Source organism: Ochlerotatus camptorhynchus, unplaced genomic scaffold (assembly GCF_037179485.1).
Source record: "Ochlerotatus camptorhynchus isolate MF236.1 unplaced genomic scaffold, CSIRO-AGI_Acam_v1.1 ptg000361l, whole genome shotgun sequence".
NCBI classification, from domain to species: domain Eukaryota; kingdom Metazoa; phylum Arthropoda; class Insecta; order Diptera; family Culicidae; genus Ochlerotatus; species Ochlerotatus camptorhynchus.
Window position 1 is genome coordinate 4,378,595 of NW_027040849.1, and position 25,942 is coordinate 4,404,536.

Sequence of the window (25,942 nt, forward strand, 5' to 3'; positions counted from 1 at the left end):
GAGCCGATCGTCATCATTTTCATCTTTGAGTGGAGGAATGGGTTTGGGGTGCGTCTTTAGGACCTTAGCTACCTTCCAGAATGGTCTGGAGCGGTCGTCCAGATTCTGGACAAGCCGCCCGAAACTTTCGTTCTGGAGTGAGACCATTCTGGAAGCAATCTCCTTGTTCAGATCGGCCATTTCACGTCTCCTCGCTAGATCTCCGGTTCTCTGGAACTGGCGTCTACGCACATTTCTCAAGCGAATCAGTAATTGGGTGTGGGAATCAATGGCAATAAACTTACCCCTCACAGGAACTCGTCGGACGCACGCCTTCTTCGGGATCCAGTGGTCTTAGAGTTACCTCTATGATTGTACCACATGGCAACACTACTACCAACAATCAATACGAAACTAACGATTTTAAATTGGCTCACCACTTTAGTAGCCTATTGGTCCCAAGCAAACGATTAACGTACCCTATTCTAGTTGAAATTCTATTACTACACTATGTTTGTTTTGATTCGCTATGAAAGTTTGACAGATAACATCAGGGGTGTGTGGATTCATGCAGAACATGCAGGGGTGAGTGAAATAGCTTGGGACTGCTTGGGACCGTTGTTCTGGTACTGAGTGAGCCAAAAATAATAATGATTTTCTTCGAGACCCAGTGGTCTTAGAGTTACCTCTATGCTACTACCATAGAGGTAACTCTAAGACTAGTAGGTCCCGAAGAAAATCATTATTATTTTTGGCTCACTCAGTACCAGAACAACGGTCCCAAGCAGTCCCAAGCTATTTCACTCACCCCCGCATGTTCTGCATGAATCCACACACCCCTGATGTTATCTGTCAAACTTTCATAGCGAATCAAAACAAACATAGTGTAGTAATAGAATTTCAACTAGAATAGGGTACGTTAATCGTTTGCTTGGGACCAATAGGCTACTAAAGTGGTGAGCCAATTTAAAATCGTTAGTTTCGTATTGATTGTTGCTACTACTGTTGCTACTACTAGATTGAACTAGCATTTTCACCAAATGTACTAGAATGTACATTTGTGAACCACATTATTTAAATGGATTTCTTCGCCAGTTAGTCGTCTGTCACTTCGTTTGTGCTAATACTATTCTTAGCGGCGTGTGAGGTGAGATGACACGCTGTTTCTTGTCAATTGTCACCTCGGGTGATGTGCCCCTAATAAAATGTGTATGGTTACTTTGCCTAACGACTTGTTCGAGGTGTCATCCAAACCATTTGTGGAATAGTGACCATTGTCACTTCACTGATACATCAACTCACACACCGCGCAGAATAGGCCTAAATAGATGCTTTTTCAAGAACACATTGAACGAGAACAGAGGCGCGTCCACCTTCAAAGATGTGGGTGGGACAAGATGCTATGGTCTCATAGAACTTTTAGAATATTTTTGGAATCGTAAAATGGATCCGGAGATGGCAATATCATGAAACTAAATGCGGCCTGAAATGAATAAAACCCATCATGTGACTCGTCAAATGACATGAGAATTTAAAAATAAGTTCAATGGTAGTAATAATTAGAGCACAGGACTATACTGCCATTATACGCATAACTGTCCCAATTTCTATGGAATTCTTATGCACCGTGGGACTCTTATGCGTATAACGGCAGTATACTGGTCACATCCGGCCATATTGAGGGAGCCCCGGTCTCAGCTTTTGTTAGCTTAAAGCACATGAGAATTCATCGTAGGAGCACTTTAGTCAGAATTTCTATTAGTAAGAAGGGTAAGATTTGAGCATTGGAGAATTAATTAACCACTTCATTAGAGCAGTTAAAATGACGTCTACTACCACTCGAACTTTGAAATAAAACTTTATTTTTAGATTTTTTATTCTAGAACCCCGAGAAAAGTAGCCATCATTTGTGCGTTTCATAAAAAAATTAGTTGGTCCAGTTTTATGAAACCGCTAGTAGAAAGTCACGCCAAAACTGCTTGACTAAGTGGTCAATTCAGTTTTTGACTATGGGACAAAGCTTTGACTGTCCCATCCAGGTATTTTTGTGCGTAGGACATGTCACATCTGTCCCACCCACTCATTGTGCCTTTCAACGAGAATAATGGGCCGACGGAGAAGCTTAAATAAGTACTAACTATTTAATGATAGATTAACGGAACAAAAAGTTGTGGATTACCTGTGCTCTGAATCATATGGGAAGGAAAGTGTTAAAGTCGAGTGGTAATAAACGTCATTTTTAACTGCTCGAATGATGTGATCGATATCAAAAGGATTTCGGATGAAAGATACAGGTAATAAAAAGTAAATTGAATTTGTCATTTAAATTAACGTTTATTATTCTATTTGAAGCTGAGACAAGCACCCCTATTGTGTATTCCGTTCAAACCGGATTTCCCAAATATTTTTTTTTGTATGAAAATCTTGAGCGGAGTAGAAATTAGGGATGGAAAGCATATAGATAGGCTCAACAATCTTTTTATAGCGGAATACTTCAAGGATGATTTAACTCTACTACCAGCGCTTTATAGAAGATCGGACAAATATTTGACTGAAATTGGACTACTTACTAAATCAGTCCTATGCCGATTTCACCCGAGTTTTTGGGTAACAAAATGTAACCTTCCTTGAAGCATACCCACCCTGCCACCCATCTTACATACACAGGTTAAGCTTCAAAAATTCTCAAATTATATATTTTAATACAACTATTATCAATTATTGTACTGAACGCTCAATAGATAGTATTTCATAAACATAAATTTAATTCTAAATTGACGCCTATTATATAGCCGATACATCGATACTACATATTACTAACCGGTGTCCGACGTACACTCGGACGAATCGTTCGAATTATCCGTAGAGCTACTGTGTGTTGATAATAGTGACCTCCGTTTTGGGTCATTGGGACTCGTCTTAGCTGACTTTCTGTTCTCCGGACTTTGTTCCATCTTCATATAACTTACGGTAGTGGTTTCCTGCCCCACTTGCACGGTGCTTTGTTTCTTTTTCTCCTTCTGGGAGGCCTGTTTCTGCAGCGTCTTCACACTTTCGACTGAAGCCTGCTTCACCGGTGTGGCAGTTCTCGATGGATTTCCACTGTGACTCTCGTCCAGGGTTTCCGCTCGACTGGCCGTATCGATTTCCTCTTCCTCGTCGAAACAGGCCTGTTTGTTTTTGGCCTCCGCTTCGGCAAACGGCAGAGGATATTGAGTGCTGAGTTTTGATTTGATGTTTCGTATTTTCTTGAAAATGTAATCCAAATCTTTCTTCATATCATGAAGCAGTTTGGTGTGCTTCTTGAAATCTTCGCTAGCAATCTTCAATCGGCTCTGACTCAGGGCATTACAATTCAAGAGCATTTCGTTGGTCTTCTCGAATCGTTGCAACCTTCATTGAAACATAACATATTAGGTAAGGATTCATCTTTGTGATCCAAAACGAAAAATCGATAACCTTACGTACATTTGCTTTTGAGCACGGATCATCACTTCCACGTCGGTTTGATTCACTAGACCAGCCAATCCTTGAACGAAAACTTCCGGTGCTGTGTAGTTTTGAAAACATTCAATACTGAACTCACTTTCGGGTCTACCGGAGTGCATGCTACTGCTCATTTCCGAATTCATGATCCCAATTCAATTCAAATCCAGTTTTGCGGAGTTACAAAAATTAACGAGACACCAATGCAAAATAATTTACAAAATCCAATCCATCCGAATAAACAATCAAATCGAAAACAAAGCAGCTGTCAGTTGAAGGATTTGAGCCACTTTTCTTCTTTTGGAAAAGGGCACATTCGGATTTTTCCGTTAATTGTCGCACATAGATTACGTTCCAAAAATAATCAGTTCGCGTGGTTCGCGTCAAGATTGCCCTAATAAAAATGTTATGGTTAATTTGCTTAACGACGTGTTCTGGGTATCATCCAAACCATTTGTGGAATAGTTCAATCATTTGGGGTATCGTTCGTTTATGGTATTTTTTTATTAGGGTGCCCTCTACCATAATAAAATTCAAGCTGAACATTGCATTAAGTAACATTGATCGATTCTCTTCGTCGACTTTCTCTTTCGTTAAAAACATGAGCACATAACTGTTTCTTGTTGTATTAAATAGTGGTATTGGTTTGCGTAGGCGTACTTTGGTTCGCGTGTAAAGGGCCTTAGAAAGTTTGTTTAAAAATGCTTTTGTGCCTTTATCAAATGTTACGCCTGAATTTATCGAATAAGATGCTAGATAAAAACTTCTTTTATCGATATGTGTGGAGAAAAAAGTATAAGGGTCTGTGCCTAGGGGCACGAACGAAAGCTTGACGTAGGACCGCTAGTGGACGGAACAAATATGTTGATCATTTAGTTCGTAACTCTTTCCGTTTATGAATTGGTGGCCCTGAAAAGGGCCGGTTGTTCTTCAAATGGTGCAAGTCGATGCCGACCGGATGACGGCGGCCTAGTCATGCTGCCTATTGCGGGAAGCCTTTCCTCCGGTCGATGTGGGTGTTTTTCGTCGTCGTCGTCGTCTTTGTATTGGTGCGATGCGTGCTGCTCCACTCATAAGTCGTGTCCGACGCTTATCCGTCCGTTGCTCGAAAGCAAATGACGAAGAAACCGATATGGCAAGCGTTTTTACTATCACTGCGGTGATGATGAGCGGTCAACCGAGCATTGAGCTCGCTTATGTGAGCATGCGCAATGTGTCGTGTGTTCGATTTGCGCTCTATCGTTGCGTCCGTGTTTGGGATTTTTCGTTACATGTCTGAATTTTGATTTGTTTAATATAACCCTCAGTATAGAAATTAAAGACGTAGTCCTACGTCAAAAACCTGGGAGTGTCTTTAATTGGCCGTGGAGATACAACGAGAATAACAATAGAATTAGATCTTTGGCAGTGTGCAAGGAGTGTATCATTTTGTTTTTTTTTTATGCATTTTAGTTTTGAGTAGAGTGAAAAAGATAGAACCAAAACATTCTAGTACATTTGGTGAAAATAATAGTACCATAGAGGTAACTCTAAGACCAGAAGGTCCCGATTTTAAATTGGCTCACTACTTGACTAGCATATTTTTCCCAAGCAAATCGATTAACGTCCCCATTCTAGTATAAATTCCAGTACTACACTATGTTTGTTTTGATTCGCTATGAAAGTTTGACAGATAAAATGAGGGGTTAGTGGATTCGGCCTACACGGCCTGAGCGTCTGTTCACCATGGAGGTGCGGCTCAAACAGCGTCTGACTGGCATCCAGCGGCTGAATAAGAAATGCTGTATTGTGTCAGCTAAATCTAAGATGGCAGCCCCATCTACACAATAACTGAGCGTCTGTCCACCATGGAGGTGCGGCTCAAACAGCGTCTGCCTGGCATCCAGCGGCTGAAACAAGAAATGCTTATCCCCGAAAGCTATACCCAAGATGGCAGCCCCATCACGGCGGATAGGAGACCTTAGGCTAACTACCTACTGTCCCCGAAACTTTACAACTGTTACAGAAACCAATATAGAAAGATCACGGACTGATATTACGGCAACGACTTTTAGCGCAAAACAACGGACAAGAATTGGAACATGGAATGTACTAACGCTAGCCCAACAGGGGAAGCTGGCACAACTCGCCAGCGAGGCTCGACGCATGAAGCTCGAAATCCTGGGACTAAGCGAAGTCCGTTGGCCAAACTTTGGAGAACACAAGCTGCCGTCGGGACAGGTACTACTCTATTCTGGTATTCGAGGTGAAAACGCTCCCCGCCACCGTGGAGTTGGTTTCCTGCTTAGCGCCCAAGCAAATGCGGCGCTCATCAAGTGGGAACCTATCAATGAGAGGATAATCGTTGCCAGATTCAGAACGCGGGTTCGTAACCTAACCATAATCCAATGTTATGCGCCAACCGATGCTGCCGAGTTACAGGACAAAGAGAACTTTTACAGTCAACTGAATGCAGTCGTGGATAAAATTCCGAGAGGTGACATCAAGATCTACATCGGCGACTTCAATGCGAAGATCGGCTCCGACAACACGGATTATGAGCGTGTCATGGGGCGCCATGGTCTTGGCGAAATGAGCGAAAACGGTGAGCTGTTGGCAGAGTTTTGTGGCAATAACGACATGGTGATCGGGGGTTCGCTCTTCCCCCATCGACCAGTGCACAAAGTCACGTGGGTTTCCCGTGATGGACATACCGAAAATCAAATCGACCACATCTGCATCAGCCGAAAATGGAGAAGGAGCCTTCTTGACGTTCGGAACAAACGCAGTGCCGACATCGCGTCTGACCACCATCTCCTCGTTGGAGAGATCCGCCTTCGTATCGCGCGGGTCCAGCGGCGGGAGGAGCGGCTCGGACGGCGATTCAACACACGCCGATTGGAAGATCCAGCAGTAAAAAGGTCATTCGTCGAGGAACTGGAGACCAGAGCTGCGGATATTCCTGATGGTGGCAGCGTAGAAGAGCAATGGACGGCGATCAAGGATGCCTTTACTGAAACGAGTGAAAACAACCTGGGCGAGCTGCGCGCTCAGAGAAAGGAGTGGATCACGGATGACACCTGGAGGAAGATAGAGGAGCGGAGAAATGCAAAAGCCGCGATAGAGCGGGCGAGAACCAGAGGAGCGAAGAACCAGGCCCGCCAACTGTATTCGGCTCTCGAGAAGGAAGTGAAGCGCTCGTGTAGGCGGGATAAGCGAGCGTGGGTGGACTCCCTAGCCGATGAAGGTGAGAAATCCGCAGCAACAGGCGATATCCGTCTCCTCTACGATATCTCACGACGCCTGAGTGGAGCAAGGATGAATCCTAGGATGCCAGTGAAGGACGCGACTGGTCAGTTGCTCACCGACCCCACTGATCAGCTGAAACGCTGGTTTGAACACTTCGAACAGCTTCTACAAGTTTCGTCGGTCAACCAGCCATCAACATCTCGGCATGAACCGCCAAGAGTGCGACGCATCACTCGCGTCAATTCTGAGGCGCCATCCCTACCGGAGATCGAAGCTGCTATCCGAACCATGAAATCCAACAAGGCTCCCGGGGTCGATCGCATATCAGCAGAGATGCTCAAAGCTGACCCCATGCTATCTGCACAAATGTTGCATCAACTATTCTGCAATATCTGGGACACCGCGACTTTTCCGGCTGACTGGATGCAGGGCGTCTTAGTGAAGGTCCCAAAGAAGGGGGACCCAACTGTATGCGATAACTGGCGTGGCATTATGTTACTGTGTTGTGTTCTCAAAGTTCTATGCAAAGTTATCCTCAACCGGATACAGGAGAAGATCGACGCGACTCTCCGACGGCAGCAGGCGGGATTCCGTGCTGGAAGATCCTGTGTGGACCATATTGTCTCGCTCCGCATAATCTTGGAGCAGGTCAACGAATTCCAAGAGTCCCTTTACTTGGTTTTCATTGACTACGAAAAAGCTTTCGACCGACTCAACCACGAAAACCTGTGGGGCGCCCTAAGGCGCAAGGGAGTTCCGGATAAAATCGTCAACCTCATCGAAGCTCAGTATGAGGCTTTCACGTGCAGGGTGCTGCACAACGGAGCCCTATCTGACCCTATTCGGGTAGTCGCTGGAGTGAGGCAAGGATGTATTCTATCACCGCTACTGTTCCTCATCGTAATCGACGAGATAATGGTTGGTGCGATCGACCGTGTGCCGAACCGTGGGTTGCTCTGGCAGCCTATTACAATGGAGCATCTAAACGACCTAGATTTGGCGGATGACGTTGCTTTAGTATCACAACGGCGTTCTGACATGCAGAGTAAGCTCGACGATCTCGCCGAACGCTCCTCAGCGGCAGGTCTCAACATCAACGTCAGCAAGACTAAATCGTTGGATATCAACACGGGAAATCCATCCAATTTTACGGTAGCTGGTCAGGAAGTGGAGAAGGTTGAAAGTTTCCAATATCTTGGCAGCCAGATAGCGTCGGACGGCGGAACCAAGAGTGACATAGGTGCACGGATCAAGAAGGCAAGGGCTGCTTTTGCGAGTTTACGAAACATCTGGAAGTCAAATTAGATTAGTCTCCGCACGAAGATCCGAATTTTCAACTCTAACGTGAAATCTGTACTGCTGTACGCTAGCGAAACATGGTGCGTATCAGCGGAGATCACACAGAAGCTGCAGGTGTTCATCAACCGATGCCTGCGGTATATAATTCGTGCTTGGTGGCCTCACAACTGGATTTCGAATGCCGAGCTCCATCGACGGTGTCACCAGAAGCCGATATCGACAGAAATTCGGGAACGTAAGTGGAGGTGGGTTGGCCACACTCTACGGAAGAGCGGAAATGAAATCTGCAAACAAGCGCTGGATTGGAATCCAGCCGGACATCGCAGCAGAGGCAGACCCAGGGGCTCATGGCGGCGAAGCCTAAACAAGGAGATTAAGCAAGTCGACCGGAATTTGACCTGGGCCCAGGTCAAGGCGAAAGCAAACAATCGCCCAGGATGGAGATCTTTCACGTTGGCCCTTTGCGCCAGGGATGGCGCTCAGGACACTTAAGTAAGTTAGTGGATTTTCCTAGGTTTCGAGGGGTGAATCGATTAGCTTGGAACCGAAGATAGTACCAGAGCTGAGCCAAAAAGTTGAGCACGTTTCTTCGGGATAGTCTTAAGGCCGGCGCACAATGCATACGTTTTCGGGTTTTTTGACAGATAATGCATGGGCTAACTGTCAAAAAACCTGAAAACGAATCTATTGTGCGCTGGCCTTTAGAGTTACCTCTATGGTGTTACCATGTGGTACACTGGAAAAATGCAATAACAGGTTCGTCACCAAAGCTTTCGAGCCACTCCGTATGTCACTTCGTTTGTGGCACTGCCAACTGGTGGAAACTATAGTCGCTATATTCATAATAAGCGTCCCCATTCCAGTCGAAATGCTAGTACTACACTATGTTTGTTTTGATTCGCTATGAAAGTTTGACTGATAAAATGAGGGGTTCTTGGATTTTCCTATGTTTCGAGAGGTGCATTGTCGCCGCCAAAAGCTACTTTCTTCTCCGGTTAGGGAGAGTCTTTCGCTTACTAGGTCAGACACTGTTTCTCGATTCTAGGAGCTACTTTTTTCTCCGGTTAAGGAGAGAAGTTTTCACTTCCAAGTCAAGAGTTCTTCTAGGAGCTACTTTTTTCTCCGGTTAAGGAGAGAAGTTTTCACTTCTAGGCCGAAAGTTCTTTCGGATTCAAAAAAGAGAAGAATCTGGAGTAACCTACGAAACTTAATTTTATTCAACAAAATTGTACAAAGTGATCTTACGGCTACGTGTTGCATTAGCAACTTATAATTATGTAAAACTTTTACATGATTTGTCCAGGGTTTAACATATCCCTTTCAATACCGAACTTTAACCTAATTTGCCTATTCTAATAAGCTAGGATTCCGATCGCCCTTGAAAGGGTAAATTTGTGTTGTTTAGACCTTATATACTATGCCCTCTCAGATCTGGGATTTCTCAGATATCTTGTAAGTTTATTTATTTTTGTAACTCAGATCTGATATGGCTCTACAAATAAGAATGAGACATTTGTAACGTTTAAACATTATAATTATATCCTTCGTTAAGGATAAACAGAGAGGGAAAGCTAAACGTAACCTAGATGCGCAAGCATGCCATGCGTGGGCGTGTTTATTCTACTTGAACGCAGAAACGTTCCTAAGTAAATACTGCAGTTAGATTATGTAAAACGAGCTCTCGCTCCTTTTGCCCTACTTTTCATTTCATATTCTTGGCCTTGGTATCAACGTCAGCTAGGGCTATGCAAACGAGATGCAACTATGTGGGTATCTTATGGTTTTGGTTTTAAATTAATTGCCTCGCGGTAACATGCATCGATTAGCTTGGCACCGCAGAGAGTACCAGAGCTGAGCCAAAAAGTTGAGCACGTTTCTTCGGGACCTTCTGGTCTCAGTTAACTCTATGGTACAAAAGCGTACTCTCGACTGCAAGGTACGAGGCAAGGAGCGCTGCCGTAGGTAACAAGATCTTCAACAGTTTTCGGTTTTCATTCTCTGCCCAGACGGTGCAAAACCTTATATCAGTGCCAACATTTCATTAGGGTGAAACTGTTTTAGTATAGAATGACTTCAACCGCTGGTTTCTCACAAATTAAAGCCCACTATTGCAAATTAACAATATCAGATTGTAGAGGAAACATTCCTCTACCTGGTGGTGTCGTTACCCTAATAAAAAATAACCATAAACGAACGATAACCCAAACCATTGAACTATTCCACAAATGGTTTGGATGATACCCAGAACACGTCGTTAAGCAAATTAACCATACAATTTTTATTAGGGTACTTTGCACATATGAGCTTATATTCGCGAGAAATCGATTACTTAAGCCATTGTTTACAAAAGCAATTTCGCCCTTTTGAAATGTTGATGAAGTCCGTTTTCCGAACACTTCTAAAGGGCTCAAAATTGACAACGCTCTGGTAGAGTTAACGATTTTGGCTCACTTTCCAGTGCGTGAGAGAGAAAACGAAGCCCACTCTCTCTGCTCTCTTCCATCAGTGTGGTGTTTCAATCGAATCGAATTATAACGACGTCGAATGTCAGGGGAGTCCGCAAAAGCAAACGAACTTTACACAAGCAGCAGAGTTGAGGAAAAAGATCCATCATCATCATCACAAGCTGGCTGCTGCCGAAATTGGCTTTTGAAAAATTCTTCAGGAAACTGTTTCCCAATCGGGTGCAAGTGTTGTGCAAAGTTTCAAGTGAAGATTTCTGCAGCCGACAGCAGACGTAGAAGAATAGGAAAAAGTCTCCACATCCGGAAATTCTAGAAAACTTGCAGTGGTTTCATCGTCGTCGCTTGGAAAGAGGCTAGCCACCATCATCTGCTGCGCTTCAGTGAAAGAGAAACAGACGAAGAAGGAAGCCATCATCGTTTCAGCGCCTCGCAGTGCGAAACGGGAAAAAATAAACGGTGACGAGTGAAAAGAAGGCGTTGAATTTTATGATTAGAAATCCGCTGACGGAAGGACAATCGTAAGGAGATTTTTGTTTCGAAAATAATTTTGTTGCTAACGGCACAACAACATGGCGCAGAACATCAATCCGGAACGAGCTGCTTCGTCGAATCCATCGAAGCAAAGTGACGAAACCCTGATAAATAATAACAATCATGCTGTTAGTAAAAGGTGAGTGTCTCTTCTATGGCGTGTCCGCTATATTCTCTAATTAGTTAATTCTGGATCGGAACGTCATTATTTTTACTTCTTCAATCGTTTACAAGTCGCGAGCGATGATGGAGAAACGAGAAGAATGCCTAAGGGTAGTGTTGCCAGTTTTTAATTTTTAATCAAACTCAAGCTTCTGGTATACACTGAACGAAAACATCCGCAATATTTCGACTGATTATTGTATTGCTCGAGCCCTTTAACAATATTCTGTCCATGGTAACCGCAAAATACCCAATAATGACTACAAAGTAAGCATTTTCGAAGGAGACTGGGGCTACCCATTAAATGAGTAAAAATATTCCATTTATGAGTATTTGTTATTCAAAACTGAATGCTTACTACTTGTTTTTGTAGTTGTAATTACTCATAAATGGGTAAAATTTTACCCATTAAATGGTAGTCACAGTTTCCGTCGAAAATGCTTACTTTGTAGCCATTATTGGGTATTTTGCGGTTACCGTGTCGAATTTCGGATGATTTCCTCATATCTAGATAGAGCTGGAATTAGGGCCAAACAGCTTTTGTAAACAATGACTTCTCTAGATGATTTCTAGACATTCAAGGCTCGCTCACGAAAACCAACATCATCATCAGGTAGGGTAAGACTTTCCCTATCCGATGGTTATATTGGTCTGCGTGGGCGTGTCTTGAATAATTCAATAATTCTAGAAAAAATCGTCGATAGAAGTCATTCCCCCTTATTCTGCGAGTTACGTGACTCTCTCTCACCGGTGAGGTGACAATAGTCACCTCGTGTGAGGTGACTCTCCATTTGATTTGCATGGAGAGTCACCTCACACGAGGTGACAATTGTCACCTCACACGAGGTGACAATTGTCACCTCACCGGTGAGAGAGAGACACGTGACTCGCAGAATAAGGGGGATTGTTTACAAAAGCTGTTACGCCCTAGTTCCAGCTCTATCTAGATATGGTTGAATTTGTCACCAACTGATGAGCATCCATATGAGGGGCTGTTCATAAACTACGTAGACAGCTTAGGGGGCACTAATCCACGACTCCTACAAATTATTTTTTTTATGGACAATAATTGTCTACGCAGGGGAGGGTCAAGAATCTAAAAAAAAAAACTGTCTACGTAGTTCATTAACAGCCCCTGACTGTCCTCCAAATAAAGTAGTATGATACTTCTTTGAAAATTGGCTGTAAAACATACTGGGCACAGAGAACAACAACATAAGGATAGGATGACTTGCAACTGAAAGTTTGAGAGTTGTCACAAATGGCATCAAGATGTCTAACTGAAGTCGATTTGGTTCTAACTAGTTTTCAATCCGACAAGTAGGCTTACTTAGATCGGGCTTTTCCGCTGTAATTGCGCTTGACACTTTAGTGATATTACATTTTTTTGTTAGCTGTGAATTTTTGTTTGTTTGCTGTAAGAACTGTCATTCTAAAGGAAATATAAACAACAAAACGAACGTTTGCACGATAAGAATCAAATACCCTTTTATAAGTAAAAGTTAACCCCTTTTTTTTTAATAAAAGTGGCTTTACTCATTAATAAGTAAATTTGTTTAACAACAATGAGTTGCTGCTAACAGTTATTACTTAATGGAAATAATAAATTACTCATTAATTAGTAGTGCCACTTTTATTGACAATTGGTGAACTTTTACTCATAATGGATGTTTGATTCTTACCGTATACGCTAGTGTGTGTAAAATTATATTATTAGTGTAGTGTTCGTGAGATCCGGCTTGGAAAACTCAAGCGGAGCAAACGATTATCTGTCAGTGTGATAGGGGAGAATGGTATACAACGCACCCCCTGGGAAGAACGCACCAGCTGACTTTCATTTGTGTTTTTCATGGCTTTTACGTAACTTTTTTGTTGTCTTATCAAGCAGCACTTCTAGCATAGCATCTGAAATCAAAATCCCGCATGACAAATCCAAGAATTGGATTGAGAATTCCAAGAAAATCTCAAAATAAAATGAAAAAGTGCGTCATACCCCGGGGGTGCGTTATGTACCGTTCTCCCCTATCTATCGAATTCAATGTATCGTCAGGACATTCTCCACAGAGATGCTGCTTGTCTGCTGGTAGGAAGTACATAATAAAAATCTCCATATAGAAATTGAAAGAAGTGGAAATAATTCGCTTTCGATGTATATTCAGTTCCAAAAATTAACGACAGTCTAAAGAAATCATTAATGGACTTTGTTATTCACTTATTTCCTGAAAATTATTGTTAAAGAAGCTACAATTAAATAGAAGTTATTTTTCCCCATACAGTTTTATCCGCTTTACTACCAGTCCCCAGAGAGCCAAAAATTCAAACTTGAGAGAGAAAATTCGCTCTCACCAGCCAGCTCGATCTCTCAACATACCATGCATTTTGAAGACACTCTTATTGAGAAATCCAACTTAAACTCCTGTGCGCCTGGTGGCAGGAATAAGCACTAACCGACGGTGATAAGTCTGTGACAGCCCTTGAAAATTTCATTGATTGTTTGCCAAATTATTTAATTTCAATGTAATTTCATGAAAATTTGTTGTCAGCATGGATGAATCTTGTACAAAATGCATAAAACTATTTTGTAATGCATTCCCGTAAAAAAAAGTACCTTAGAGGTACAATGAAATGTATTGTAACCATACAATAGAATTTATTGTATTCACAATAAATCGTACTGTCTACAACAATAAAATAACCATAGAATTTATAATTTCCACAATAGAATCTATGCTAAATGGGGAAATCTACAATAGAACAAGGGGGTTGTTATGTATCTTAACCATTCGAAAAATCACTTTTTTCCGAACAAACTTGAGCCATTTACCGAAAATTGTAATGTTGTTCTATTGTAGAAAATCCTTACAATATGGGACGTATTTTACATCTATTGTAATAACAATATGTTAAAATTTATTGTACAATATACGTAAAATAAGATAGGTTGTTGACAATAGAACTGTATTTTATTTTATGGTAATTGTATGGTTATTTTTTTCCGGGTTGTTCTTAAATAAAAAGCTACTTCAAGACTTATGAATCACTGAAAACATGTTAAGGTTTGAAATCATCTGCCGATTAAACAGCAGACAAAGTTGGCCGACTAAATCCATCGACGAAAAACTATTAAATAGGCCGATTGCTCGGTGTAGCACCAGACGAAAAACGATTTAATCTGCTGATTAATACACCGACTGAAATTAATTTTTAAGTGGCAATAGATTTAGTCGGTGGACGAATCGGGTGATCTGGATGATGTTTGTTTATTTGGAAGATATTTTCGAAACAAACACTTACCTTACCAATCAGGCTAAGGCCTTGTTGTCCTCTGCTGTCCGAAGAAGTCGTCTCCACTCTACTCGATCCATGGCCACAGTTCGCCAGCCTCGTAGTCTGCGAAGGGTCCGCAGGTCACCTTCTACTTGGTCGATCCACCTTGCCCGCTGCGCGCCTCTTCTTCTTGTTCCTGTTGGGTCGCTTTCTAGAACCATTTTCACTGGGTCGTCGTGCGGCATTCTTACGACGTGCCCAGCCCACCGTAGTCGCCCAATTTTTGCAATGTGGACGATGGATAGTTCTCCCAGCAGCTGGTGCAATTCGTGGTTCATTCGCCTCCTCCACGTTCCGTCATCCATCTGCACTCCACCGTAGATGGTACGCAACACCTTCCGTTCGAAAACACCAAGGGCGCGTTGGTCCGCCACGAGCATAGTCCAGGTCTCGTGGCCGTAAAGGACCACCGGTCTAATCAGCGTCTTGTAGACAGTCAACTTCGTGCGGCGGCGAATTTTATTCGACCGGAGCGTCCTCCGGAGTCCAAAGTAGGCACGATTCCCTGCCATAATGCGTCTTTGAATTTCTCTGCTGGTATCATTTTCGGCGGTCACCAGTGAGCCCAAATACACGAACTCATCGACCACCTCGATTTCGTCACCGTCAATCTGAACTCGGGGTGGGAGGCTAACATTGTCTTCCCTAGAACCTCTTCCTTTCATATATTTTGTCTTTGATGCGTTGATGGCAAGTCCAATCCGTCTAGCTTCAGCCTTCAGTCTGATGTACGTTTCCGCCATCATCTCAAAGTTCCGTGCCATAATGTCAATGTCATCGGCGAAACCAAGGAGCTGGATGGACTTCCTGAATATCGTGCCACTCGTGTCTATCCCAGCTCTTCTGATCACACCTTCTAACGCGATGTTGAACAGCAGACACGAAAGTCCATCACCCTGCCGTAACCCCCTTCGAGATTCAAAGGGACTCGAGAGTGTCCCCGATACTCGAACAACGCACGTCACTCGATCCATCGTCGCCTTGACCAATCGCGTCAGTTTATCCGGAAATCCGTACTCGTGCATAATCTGCCATAGCTGATCTCGATCGATTGTGTTGTATGCGGATTTGAAATCGATGAACAAATGATGTGTGGGCACGTTGTATTCGCGGCATTTCTGCAGAACCTGCCGAATCGCGAAAATTTGGTCCGTGGTAGCGCGGGCACCCATGAATCCCGCCTGGTATTGCCCCACGAACTCTCTTGCATATGGTGACAGACGGCGGCATAGAATTTGGGAGAGTACCTTGTAGGCGGCGCTCAGCAGTGTGATCGCGCGGTAGTTGCAGCAATCCAACTTGTCGCCCTTTTTGTAGATTGGGCATACGACACCTTCCATCCACTCCTCCGGTAATATCTCCTCCTCCCAAATCTTGGCAATTACCCAGTGCAGCGCTCTAGCCAGTGCTTCACCACCGTATTTCAACAGCTCACTTGGTAGTTGATCTACACCAGTTGCTTTGTTGTTCTTCAGCCGACCGATCTCCTCCTCAACTTCTTGAAGATCAGGGGCCGGTAGCCTGTCGTCTTCTGCGCGTGCTCCAAGGTCTGTTGCCGTGCCACCTTCGTTTTCTGCTGCTTCACCGTTGAGGTGCTCGTCATAGTACTGCTTCCACCTCTCAATCACCTCACACTCGTTCGTGAGAAGGTTACCGTCCAAGTCCTTGCACATATCGGCTTGCGGCACGTAGCCTTTGCGCGAACTATTTAGCTTCTCGTAGAACTTCCGTGTGTCGTTTACGCGGTACAGATTTTCCATCGCCTCGCGATCTTGATCTTCCTGCTGACGCTTCTTCCTTCGGAAAACCGAGTTTTGTCTGTTCCGCGCATGTCTGTATCGCTCCACATTCAATCTCGTGCGGTGTTGCAGCATTCTCGCCCGTGCTGCATTCTTCTCCTCTACTAACAGTTTGCATTCGCCGTCAAACCAGTCATTTCTTCGGTCCGGGATTGCAGTACCTAGTGCCGCTACAGCAGTACTACCTATGGCTGAACGGATGTCCCTCCAGCCATCTTCAAGAGAAGCTGCGCCAAGCTGCTCTTCCGTGGGTAGTGCAACTTCCAGCTGCTGCGGTGTCCGGTAGTTGCTCAATGTTGGGTCGCGGCGTTTGACTTCGACGGGTGTTATGCATCGTCGAGAGTTTTGAGCGCATGCATACTGCAACTAGGTAGTGGTCCGAATCTATGTTCGCACTGCGGTACGTGCGGACGTTGATAATGTCGGAGAAGAATTTCCCGTCGATTAGAACGTGATCGATTTGGTTTTCTGTGTGTTGGTCAGGTGATCTCCAGGTGGCTTTGTGGATATCCTTGCGGGGGAAAAAGGTACTTCGAACTACCATACCCCGGGAGGCTGCAAAGTTCACGCATCGTTGGCCGTTGTCGTTCGATACGGCATGCAGGCTGTTTGGCCCGATTGCCGGTCTATACATTGCCTCCCGTCCTACCTGAGCGTTCATGTCGCCGATGACGATTTTGACGTCCCGTTGCGAACAGCCGTCGTACACCTGCTCCAGCTGCGCATAGAACGCTTCTTTCTCGTCGTCGGGTCTCCCTTCGTGTGGGCAGTGCACGTTGATGATGCTGTAGTTGAAGAAACGGCCCTTAATCCTCAACTTGCACATCCTCGCGTTGATCGGCTGCCAACCAATCACGCGTTGGCGCATCTTACCCAGCACTACAAAGCCGGTTCCCAGCTCGTTGGTGGTGCCACAGCTCTGGTAGAAAGTAGCTGCTCGATGTCCGCTTTTCCATACCTTTTGTCCCGTCCAGCAAAGTTCCTGCAGTGCTACGACTTCGAAGTTGCGTGGTTGAAGTTCGTCATAGATTAACCTATCGCAACCCGGGAAGCCGAGCGATTTGCAGTTCCATGTTCCGAGTTTCCAATCGTAGTCCTTATTTCGTCGCGTAGGTCTGTGCCGATTGTTCCGATCCGTATTTCTTTCTTCGGTATTTGCAACTTTGTTTTTTTTTTCCAGGGCGGCTTGTTCAGAATTATATACCATTATTACGAGTACTACTTTTTTGCTCGGATTATGTTTTGACTCCCACAGAAACTCGCTAGAATAAATACAAAATAATAGTTTTTTGGTTGAAATTTCAAAAATGTATTCAGTTTGACACATTATTTCGGACTTATCACCGCTACGATTGCAGCGCCACGGTGGCCGATTGAATCTTGGATTTGTCAATTGTGATGTCCCTCTCACAGACTACAACATAAAGTTATCTTTGCGCAGTGGCGATATCGTAACCAATGAGGTACAACCGAGGTGCGATTATTGCTAGTTAAAAACTACAACATAAAGTACCTGACACTGCAAAATATAACGTCTGCAATAAAAATACTTTCTGCCCCGCCGCAATCATAAAAAAATGGCGGGAAATCTTGTTAGGGGCAAGGCTTAGAAAATATTTTGTGTGTCCAGAATATGATAAAAAGGAGGGCTCTCACCTTGGCTAGTTTTTGCACATATAGTGGAGTGTTGAAGACGGTAGGTTTATGGTCGGCGTTGGTGGTTCATGCCGCGATAGAATCAACAATCAATACGAAACTATTGATTTGAAATTGGCTCACTACTTGACTAGCCTATTGGTCCCAAGCAAATCGATTAACTTACCCCATTCTAGTCAACATTCTATCACACAATGTTTGTTTTGATTCGTTATGAAAATAAAATGAGGGGTTAGTGGAATTTCCTATGTTTCGAGCTGAGTACTGCGGAGTAAATCGATTTCATTTTGCAAACCAATGGAAAACTGCTTGAAAATTTGTTCAAGTTTAAAATTGTTTTGTTCTTTCTCAGTTGATTCCCGCCAAAAGCTCTGAGCCAGGAGTGCTTGAGCCCCCATGACTCTATCAAAGTTTGTTTACATACATGTTTCGCCAAAGTATGTTTTACTGCAATTGAAAACTCAGCTGAGTCATAAAAACTGGTTTTTATACTTTCATCATTGAGCCTGTTGGTTTTTGTCTTTGAGCTTACAATTAAGAATGTGTTATGAATAAGTATGAATCATTTTTATGAGATTGCAATGCTTGACGAGAGGTAAGAACAGTAACTGAGTTTGTTGCTTCTGAATGTTTGGCTCCCGTTTGACAGTTCTGACTGGCGCCCAAGTGACAAGCACATTAAGTGAGTCCGCAGTACCCAGGTTTCGAGGGGTGAATCGATTAGCTTGGGACCGAAGATAGTACCAGAGCTGAGCCAAAAAGTAGAGCTCGTTTCTTCGGAACCTACTAGTCTTAGAGTTACCTCTATGATAAAATGGCGCCATGGGCAGGCAATGAGGATTACTAAGCTTCCCCTCTCTGATGAACCACTACATGAGAAAACCAAAGATCTAGTCCAGCAGTGATAGTATCACACTTGTTACTCCTTTATTTGAAAGCCGCATTGTAGTACGCTTACGTATAGGCACTGACGTTGGGTGCGATACTGGCGGGTTTTGCCGCAAATCACTCTTATTTTATTTATTTTTACGCAGATAGATTTATTTGAGTTTGCAAGGGAATTATACTATTGAAATATTTCAAAAAGTGCCCAACAGTACTTTTTTTAATTGCGTGACAAGCTTTCGTTGTTGGTTTCATTGAGGTATTACTCAGGGAACAATGTTAAACACCATTTTTGTACATGGTATTGCAACTAATCTTATATGTGCTTCATTTTGATTTGGGATAAGTCTTTGAACTATGGCTCGGGATTTCCACTGTGGCGTGCTTCTATTGTGACATACCCATACGTATTTTTTGTGGTGAGACATAGTGGAAGCGTGTGAGCATAGTTGGAGCATATACCCTATATAATTTAAAAATCAGCTAGGAAACTATCTTCAAAGTGAAGCACTTTAGTCACTTGAAGGTGTCACTTGGGTCGAACTAATATATAATAAATATAGGTCAAAGTCAAAGAAATTGAAACACGTTTAATGTTAGATTACAAGCACAAGTGCAGGTTGATCCAGAGTGCAGATAGGTAATATCGTTATCTTCTTCAAAACTTCATCGTCTTGATCTAAAGAAAACAGAAAAGAAAATCGCCACTCGATCAAGCTAAATTCAAAAGTAGTACCTGTGTGATGTCGCATTCCAAAAGATTTGAACGAAATAAATATATCTTTTTTTTTAATTTTTGCGTACATTAGATTCATTTACTTAGAAAAACAATTCATAGTTAAAATCATAATTCTAAACAAGACAATTATTTAATTTTGACTATTAGTTAAATTCCAGTAAAATTTTGATCCGCTACATCACAATTGGCATCACTACTTAGTGTGCATTTTCAAAATGTAAAGATACATACAAGTCCTGGGACCTGGTTGCAGTTAAGCAATCCTCAAGGTCATGCCAATGCACAGGGTATAATTATTGGATATGTTTACGAACCCTAATTATTAATTTATTTACTATTATTATTCAACGAAAAAATTCCCAATTCATTCTTTTTTTTTTCAGGCTGCAAAAAGAGCTGATGGCACTGATGATGTCATCGGAAAAGTCCATCTCGGCCTTCCCTGAGGGTGAGAACTTCTTCAAATGGATCGGTACCATCTGCGGTCCGGAGGACACCGTGTACAAGGGCCAGAAGTACAAGCTGCTGCTTGAGTTCCCAAATTCGTACCCGTACTCGGCTCCTAATGTGAAATTTCTCACGCCTTGCTTCCACCCGAATGTGGACCTCAGCGGGTCCATCTGCTTGGACATCCTGAAGGACAAATGGTCGGCGCTGTACGACGTGCGGACGATTCTGCTGTCGATCCAGTCGTTGCTCGGAGAGCCCAACAACGATAGCCCGCTGAATTCGCAAGCCTCCCAGATGTGGCCCAACCAGGTCGAGTACAAAAAGTTCCTGGATGAGTTCTATGAGAAGCATAAAGAGGCTTAAGGAGGTCATATACAGGGGTGTGTGAGTGATTACAAAAACAGGGATGAACGCGACACAATGATGGTGATGATGATGTTGATGATTAATGTTCGAGTGAGCGTGCGAAAAAGAGAACGAAAGCGAGAGAGAGAGAGAAAAACATACAAAGTAAGGTAAAATTTAACAAAAATCTCAAGGGTGCACACACCGCTATTGAAACATACAAAGAAAGCAACGTACGCAATTTCAACGGAGCAAGATGTGGACAATGTTTGCTAGGGCGGACTCGGAAAAATCTTCATTTTCTCATAAACCAAACACAGATTCCCGACAAATGGAGATGCGAAACCAAGTCGCTTTTAGAGGAAAAATGCAAACAGTTTTGATTTATTTTAAACTCTGGTATATTTATTATGGGAAAATCGATTAAAATGTTTACTTGTACGAATAACTTACTGAACTACGATCTGTTCTGTTTCCTGTAAAATTTATTCCAGCAACAAAAAGTGTGTCGTCTTCTCACTAGTATTTAGTAAATTAAATGTACAGGTAATTCGGATAGGACTGACAGCAGCGAAGGCGACGGAGTGAGCACGATTTCTGTCCCAGGGTAGTGTACAATTTTTCCAAGCAGAAGAAGATGAATGGTTTGAGATTGACGAACAATTATTCCAATTCCCCTTGTGCACTTTATTCATCCTCTGCAAAATATCCGCGATACAAAAACTAATGGCACTCACTTATGTGGTCTCCTTTATGGATTAAATCGAATCATTTTAACAAAGCTAAACTACCTACACTTCTACATTCATTTCTATGCTTACAACCATGTATTAGGTACTTGCGCTATTGATTACATTAATCGAAATGACTATTATTAGAAATTTTACTTTTCCTGTTTGTTTTGTTTCGTCTGCGCATTGATCGTTAATTTCCGAATAAATAGTTTAAACACACAAGTAGAGTACAGCACGCGACGAACACACGTAATTACACAATGAGCTATAGCTATCGACTGGTGGAAGAACAAAGTAGGTATCAACCAAGCAGAAAAGTAGCAAATGCATATCTAGTAATTTGTTTTATGTTTCAAACTCTCTCAGTTAAACTTTCCCTCTTTCCGTATTCCTTATTTAGCTATACATACAATGATTGGTATTTGTACACGTAATAAATGAATTACAATTATTCCACTGAAAGATGCGCATAGCACTGCTGTAATTCTGATGACATCCAAATTAGCGAAGCGAACCTCATTTTGTGGTGTGGGGCCTTCAGGGTGATATGCATTCAAACTGTACTGGCATCATCCGGTTAGGTGGATCGGTCCGGTTATCGATATCATTGGAGTGGACCGCATTGCGTCTTAAGCGAAAAAAAAATCCAAGGCTTAAGCATGAAAGCATTGGGTGATCAAGTATGTGCGTATGTAAAGGATACCACTCATTGTTGCAGGGCACAGCCATTAGACAGTGGACTGTCCACCTCGTATGACTTGATCAAGTACGATACCTGGGCTGGTTGTATTCAATTTACCATTGTATGAAGCTCGATATAAAGGGCCAAAAAAGGGAGGGTGGACCCTTAAGTAGAGACACTTACGCGTGATCCACGGGAGCAAGAAGAATCTCCTTCCAACGATAAAAATGTTCTAATCCTATACAGAACAAGCCATCATACGAGGGGATGTCCCAATGAGTGGGGAGAAGAGCCCACCTTCAATTCACGAAATGTTAATAACAGAGTGTTGGCAATTCCAGAGTCGATGTTACAATAAAAGCCCTATTAAAAATACCATACACGAATGATAACCCAAATGATAGAACAATTCCACAAATGGTTTGGATTATACCCGAAACACGTCGTTAAGCTAAATAACCATAACAGTATTATTAGCACAGAGAACAGACATGGAGGCTCGAACAAAATTTCTCTAAAAACTTGTGTAAAGATTCCTATTCGACTTAAGCGCCACTAACGGCGACTTCCCCACTTAAAAACCCTCTTTGACAACATGATGGCGCTGGCGTTGCACAAATTACACAAGATACTAAGTGCTAGTAGCGCCAAGTGGCAATTTTCAACAGAAAATTTATCGATACTAGCGCCAAATTGGTCGAAAGTGGAAAATTTATAGAGAAAATCAGGAGATGCTAACACCACGTAACCACAGAGAACAGACGTTCAAGTTCGGTCAGAAACTTGTGTAAAATAAGTGGGAACGTCGCCGTTACGTGGACACAGAAATGTGTTCTACTCACTGTCTACATAGCTCAAAAGAGAATTCTTAGGTAAAATATTGTAGGATAAGAATTTGTATAAATAGCAATAGTTTCTTGTAAATAAAGTTGGTCATCGCCCACCTGAGGACTTCCAAGGTGGAATTCTTCACCCACGACTTCCCCGGTGAAAAACCGTTCAAGGTCGTCATCAGGGGCCTACCAAATTTCGACCCGAAGTTTATCGAACATGAAATCAGGGACCGGTACAAGCTGGCCCCAAGTGCCGTGTATCGAATGACAAGAAGAGATGAGAATGTGAAGGCGTATCCGGATAGCCTTTTCCTGGTACACTTCCAGAAGGGAACGGTAACGCTCAACGCACTGAAAGCCATCCGGTCCATCAATTCCATCACCGTTCGCTGGGAGCCATACCGTGGCGGCTATCGCGATGTGACTCAGTGCCAGCGGTGTCTGAACTTCGGACACGGTACCCGCAACTGCAACATTAAGCCACGCTGCGCTCAAGACCATGCCACCTCCGAATGTGCTGCGGATGAAGCTGTGGCGTCCAAATGCGCCAACTGTGGTGGTGCTCAACAAGGATCCAACAAGCAGTGCCCTAAACGCGAGGATTTCAAGCGCATCCGAAATCAAGCGTTCACCAACAATCAACCAGCACGAAGGAAGGATAAGGCCCCGGCTTTCAGGACTGGAGGACTTTCCGCCTCTTCATGGACAAGCGAATCCAAGGGTGCGATCCGCGCCCCCTCAAGAAACGTCTGGATCTTCTGCTGGACAAAGCTCTTCATCCACCCTGGATTCTGGAGGCAACCAATAGCTCAAACAAATAATCCGGAGCTGTTCTCAGCAGATGAACTGATGGAGATTTTTATCAACATGACCGGTGCTCTACGTAAGTGCCGCAATAAGCCCGAACAGATCCAAGTGCTCGGTAAGTTCATCATCCAATATGGTGTCTAATCCGCTAACCATCGCTACCTGGAACGCTTGCTCTGTAAGAGCTAAACAGATTGAGCTTGCCGACTTCCTCCGCAAGCATAGCATCGACGTGGGTTCTCTAACCGAAACCCACATGTCGTGTCATTACTTCTCTACACCACCTAAAGTCCGGTGACAGCTTCTGGTTGCCTGACCACAACATTATCCGGCTTAATCGCACCAGCTCCAGGGGGGTGGTGTAGCGGTCATCGTCAGAAAGGGAATCAAGTTTTGCACTCTGCCCCACATCCGCACTTCTATCAACAATCAATACGAAACTAACGATTTTAAATTGGCTCACTACTTGACTAGCCTATTGGTCCCAAGCAAATCGATTAACGTATCCCATTGTAGTCAAAATTCTAGTACTACACAATGTTTGTTTTGATTCGCTATGAAAGTTTGACAGATAAAATGAGGGGTTATTGGATTTTCCTATGTTTCGAGGGGTGAATCGATTAGCTTAGGACCGAAGATAGTACCAGAGCTGAGCCAAAACGTTGAGCACGTTTCTTCGGGACCTACTAGTCTTAGAGTTATCCTATGCTTCTATCATCGAGGGCATTAGTTTGGAGGAAACGTCCGGTTCATCGCTGTTTACTGCCCACGCCAGTGTACCGCAAGCAACGGATTAGGAATCCAATTCAAGAAGGACCTGACCGCCATCACCCGTACTAGCCCCCGATTCATCGTTGGGGGCGACCTGAACGCCCACCATGAAGCTTGGCGGAACTACCAGCGGAACCGGAACGGATGTCTATTGTTCGCCACGCACAACATGGACTGTACACTGTGCAATTTCCGGACGAACCAACTTTCATCTCTCCGACGAGAAATCCCTCCACCCTGGACTTTTTCCTGTCAAACATTGGACTATCCAAGCCGGAGGCGCACAAATATCTCAGCTTCGACCACCAACCGGTGGTGACTGAAGTCGGTGTCAACGGTGTCAACATGGTTCCTGCTAGAAGCTGCCTACGTAAAGACTACCACCATGTCAACTGGGTGCAGTACGGACGAATGATGGACAGCAACATCCACTGCTCGACACTGTAGATGACATCGACCGGGCGTTGGAAGGACTCCAACAGGCCATATCCGTGGCTGACGAGGCGTGTGTTCGACAAGTTCCTGTGAGGGGTAAGTTTGTTGCTATTGAATCCCACACCCAATAACTGATTCGGTTGAGAAATGTTCGTAGACGCCAGTTTCAGAGTACTGGAGATCTGGGCAAAAAACGTGAAATGGCCGATCTGAACAGGCAGATTGCTTCCAGAATGGACTCACTCCGAAATGAAAGTTTCGAGCGTGTTGTCCAAAATCTGGACGACCGCTCCAGACCATTCTGAAAGGTAGCCAAGGTCCTGAAAAAAATCATCCCAAACCCGTTCCACCTCTCAAAGTCGAAAATGATGACGATCGGCTTTTAATCACCCCACAGGAGAAAGCAAATGCGATCGGCAAGCATGTCGCTTCATCGCATTTGCTTGGCTCAACTATCCAAAGTCCGCTCGAAGATCAGGTTGCGCAATGCGTTCAAAACCTAGATGTCTCCCCTTGTGTCGTGCCTCCGGCGGATATGATTACAGTACAACAGATTTGCTCAGCGCTGAAATGCACCAAGAACATGAAGCTCCCAGGTTTGACGGTATATTCAACTTAGCATGAAAGTGCAGTCTCTTCTAACTGCTATCTTCAACAGATGTTTGGAACTGCACTACTTTCCAAGCATCTGGAAAGTAGCAAAAATCATACCAATCCACAAACCCGGTAAGGATCCAACCACAAACGAAGTGACAGACGATTAACTGGCGAAGAAATCCATTAAAATAATGTGGTTCACTGTAATAGAATTTTCTTGGAAGCTTGTGCCATCATCCACCAGATGGGTTAGTTTTTTTGTTTTGATTCGAACAAAGTTCATTTTGTGTACAATGATTCTTTGACAGTGTGCAAAGAGTGTATCATTTTGTTATTTTTTTATTCATTTCAGTCTTGAGTAGTGTGAAAGAGATAGAACCAAAACATTCTAATACATTTGGTGAAAATGCTACTACAGTCCAGTAGAAGTGTTGCCATGTGGTACAATCCAGTAGTAGTGGTGTTGCCATGTGGTACACTGAAAAATTGAAATAGCAGGTTAGTCACCAAAGTTTTCGAGCCGCTCCGTCTGTCACTTCGTTTGTGATCCAACATTGTCTTCAAGCTACAGAACAATCAGCCTCCTTTCAGCGCTGAGCAAATTGTAAGAGAAACTCATTCTCAATCGTTTGCTTTGTCGAGGAAAATAACATTCTCCTTCCGGAACAGTTTGGGTTCAGAAAGGGGCACTCCACCAATCACCAGCTAGTGCGGGTGATGAATACCATCCGA

General features: G+C 43.5%; 2 protein-coding genes and 1 pseudogene across 2 annotated transcripts; 2 read left to right on the plus strand and 1 right to left on the minus strand.

Annotated features, from left to right (window-relative positions):
- Positions 1 to 2,404: 2,404 nt before the first annotated feature.
- On the minus strand, positions 2,405 to 3,671 carry LOC135709653 (kxDL motif-containing protein CG10681). The gene is made up of 2 exons (XM_065232039.1): positions 3,448 to 3,671; positions 2,405 to 3,372 (listed from the first exon to the last, which is right to left on the minus strand). The coding sequence occupies exons 1-2, from the start codon at positions 3,609 to 3,611 to the stop codon at positions 2,796 to 2,798; spliced, it is 741 nt and encodes a 246-aa protein (XP_065088111.1). The 5' UTR covers positions 3,612 to 3,671; the 3' UTR covers positions 2,405 to 2,795.
- Positions 3,672 to 10,554: 6,883 nt separating this feature from the next.
- vih (ubiquitin conjugating enzyme vih) lies at positions 10,555 to 20,407 on the plus strand. Its single transcript, XM_065232040.1, has 2 exons — positions 10,555 to 11,127; positions 19,940 to 20,407. The coding sequence occupies exons 1-2, from the start codon at positions 11,027 to 11,029 to the stop codon at positions 20,367 to 20,369; spliced, it is 531 nt and encodes a 176-aa protein (XP_065088112.1). The 5' UTR covers positions 10,555 to 11,026; the 3' UTR covers positions 20,370 to 20,407.
- LOC135709711 (U4 spliceosomal RNA) lies at positions 17,706 to 17,858 on the plus strand (annotated as a pseudogene).
- Positions 20,408 to 25,942: the final 5,535 nt, after the last annotated feature.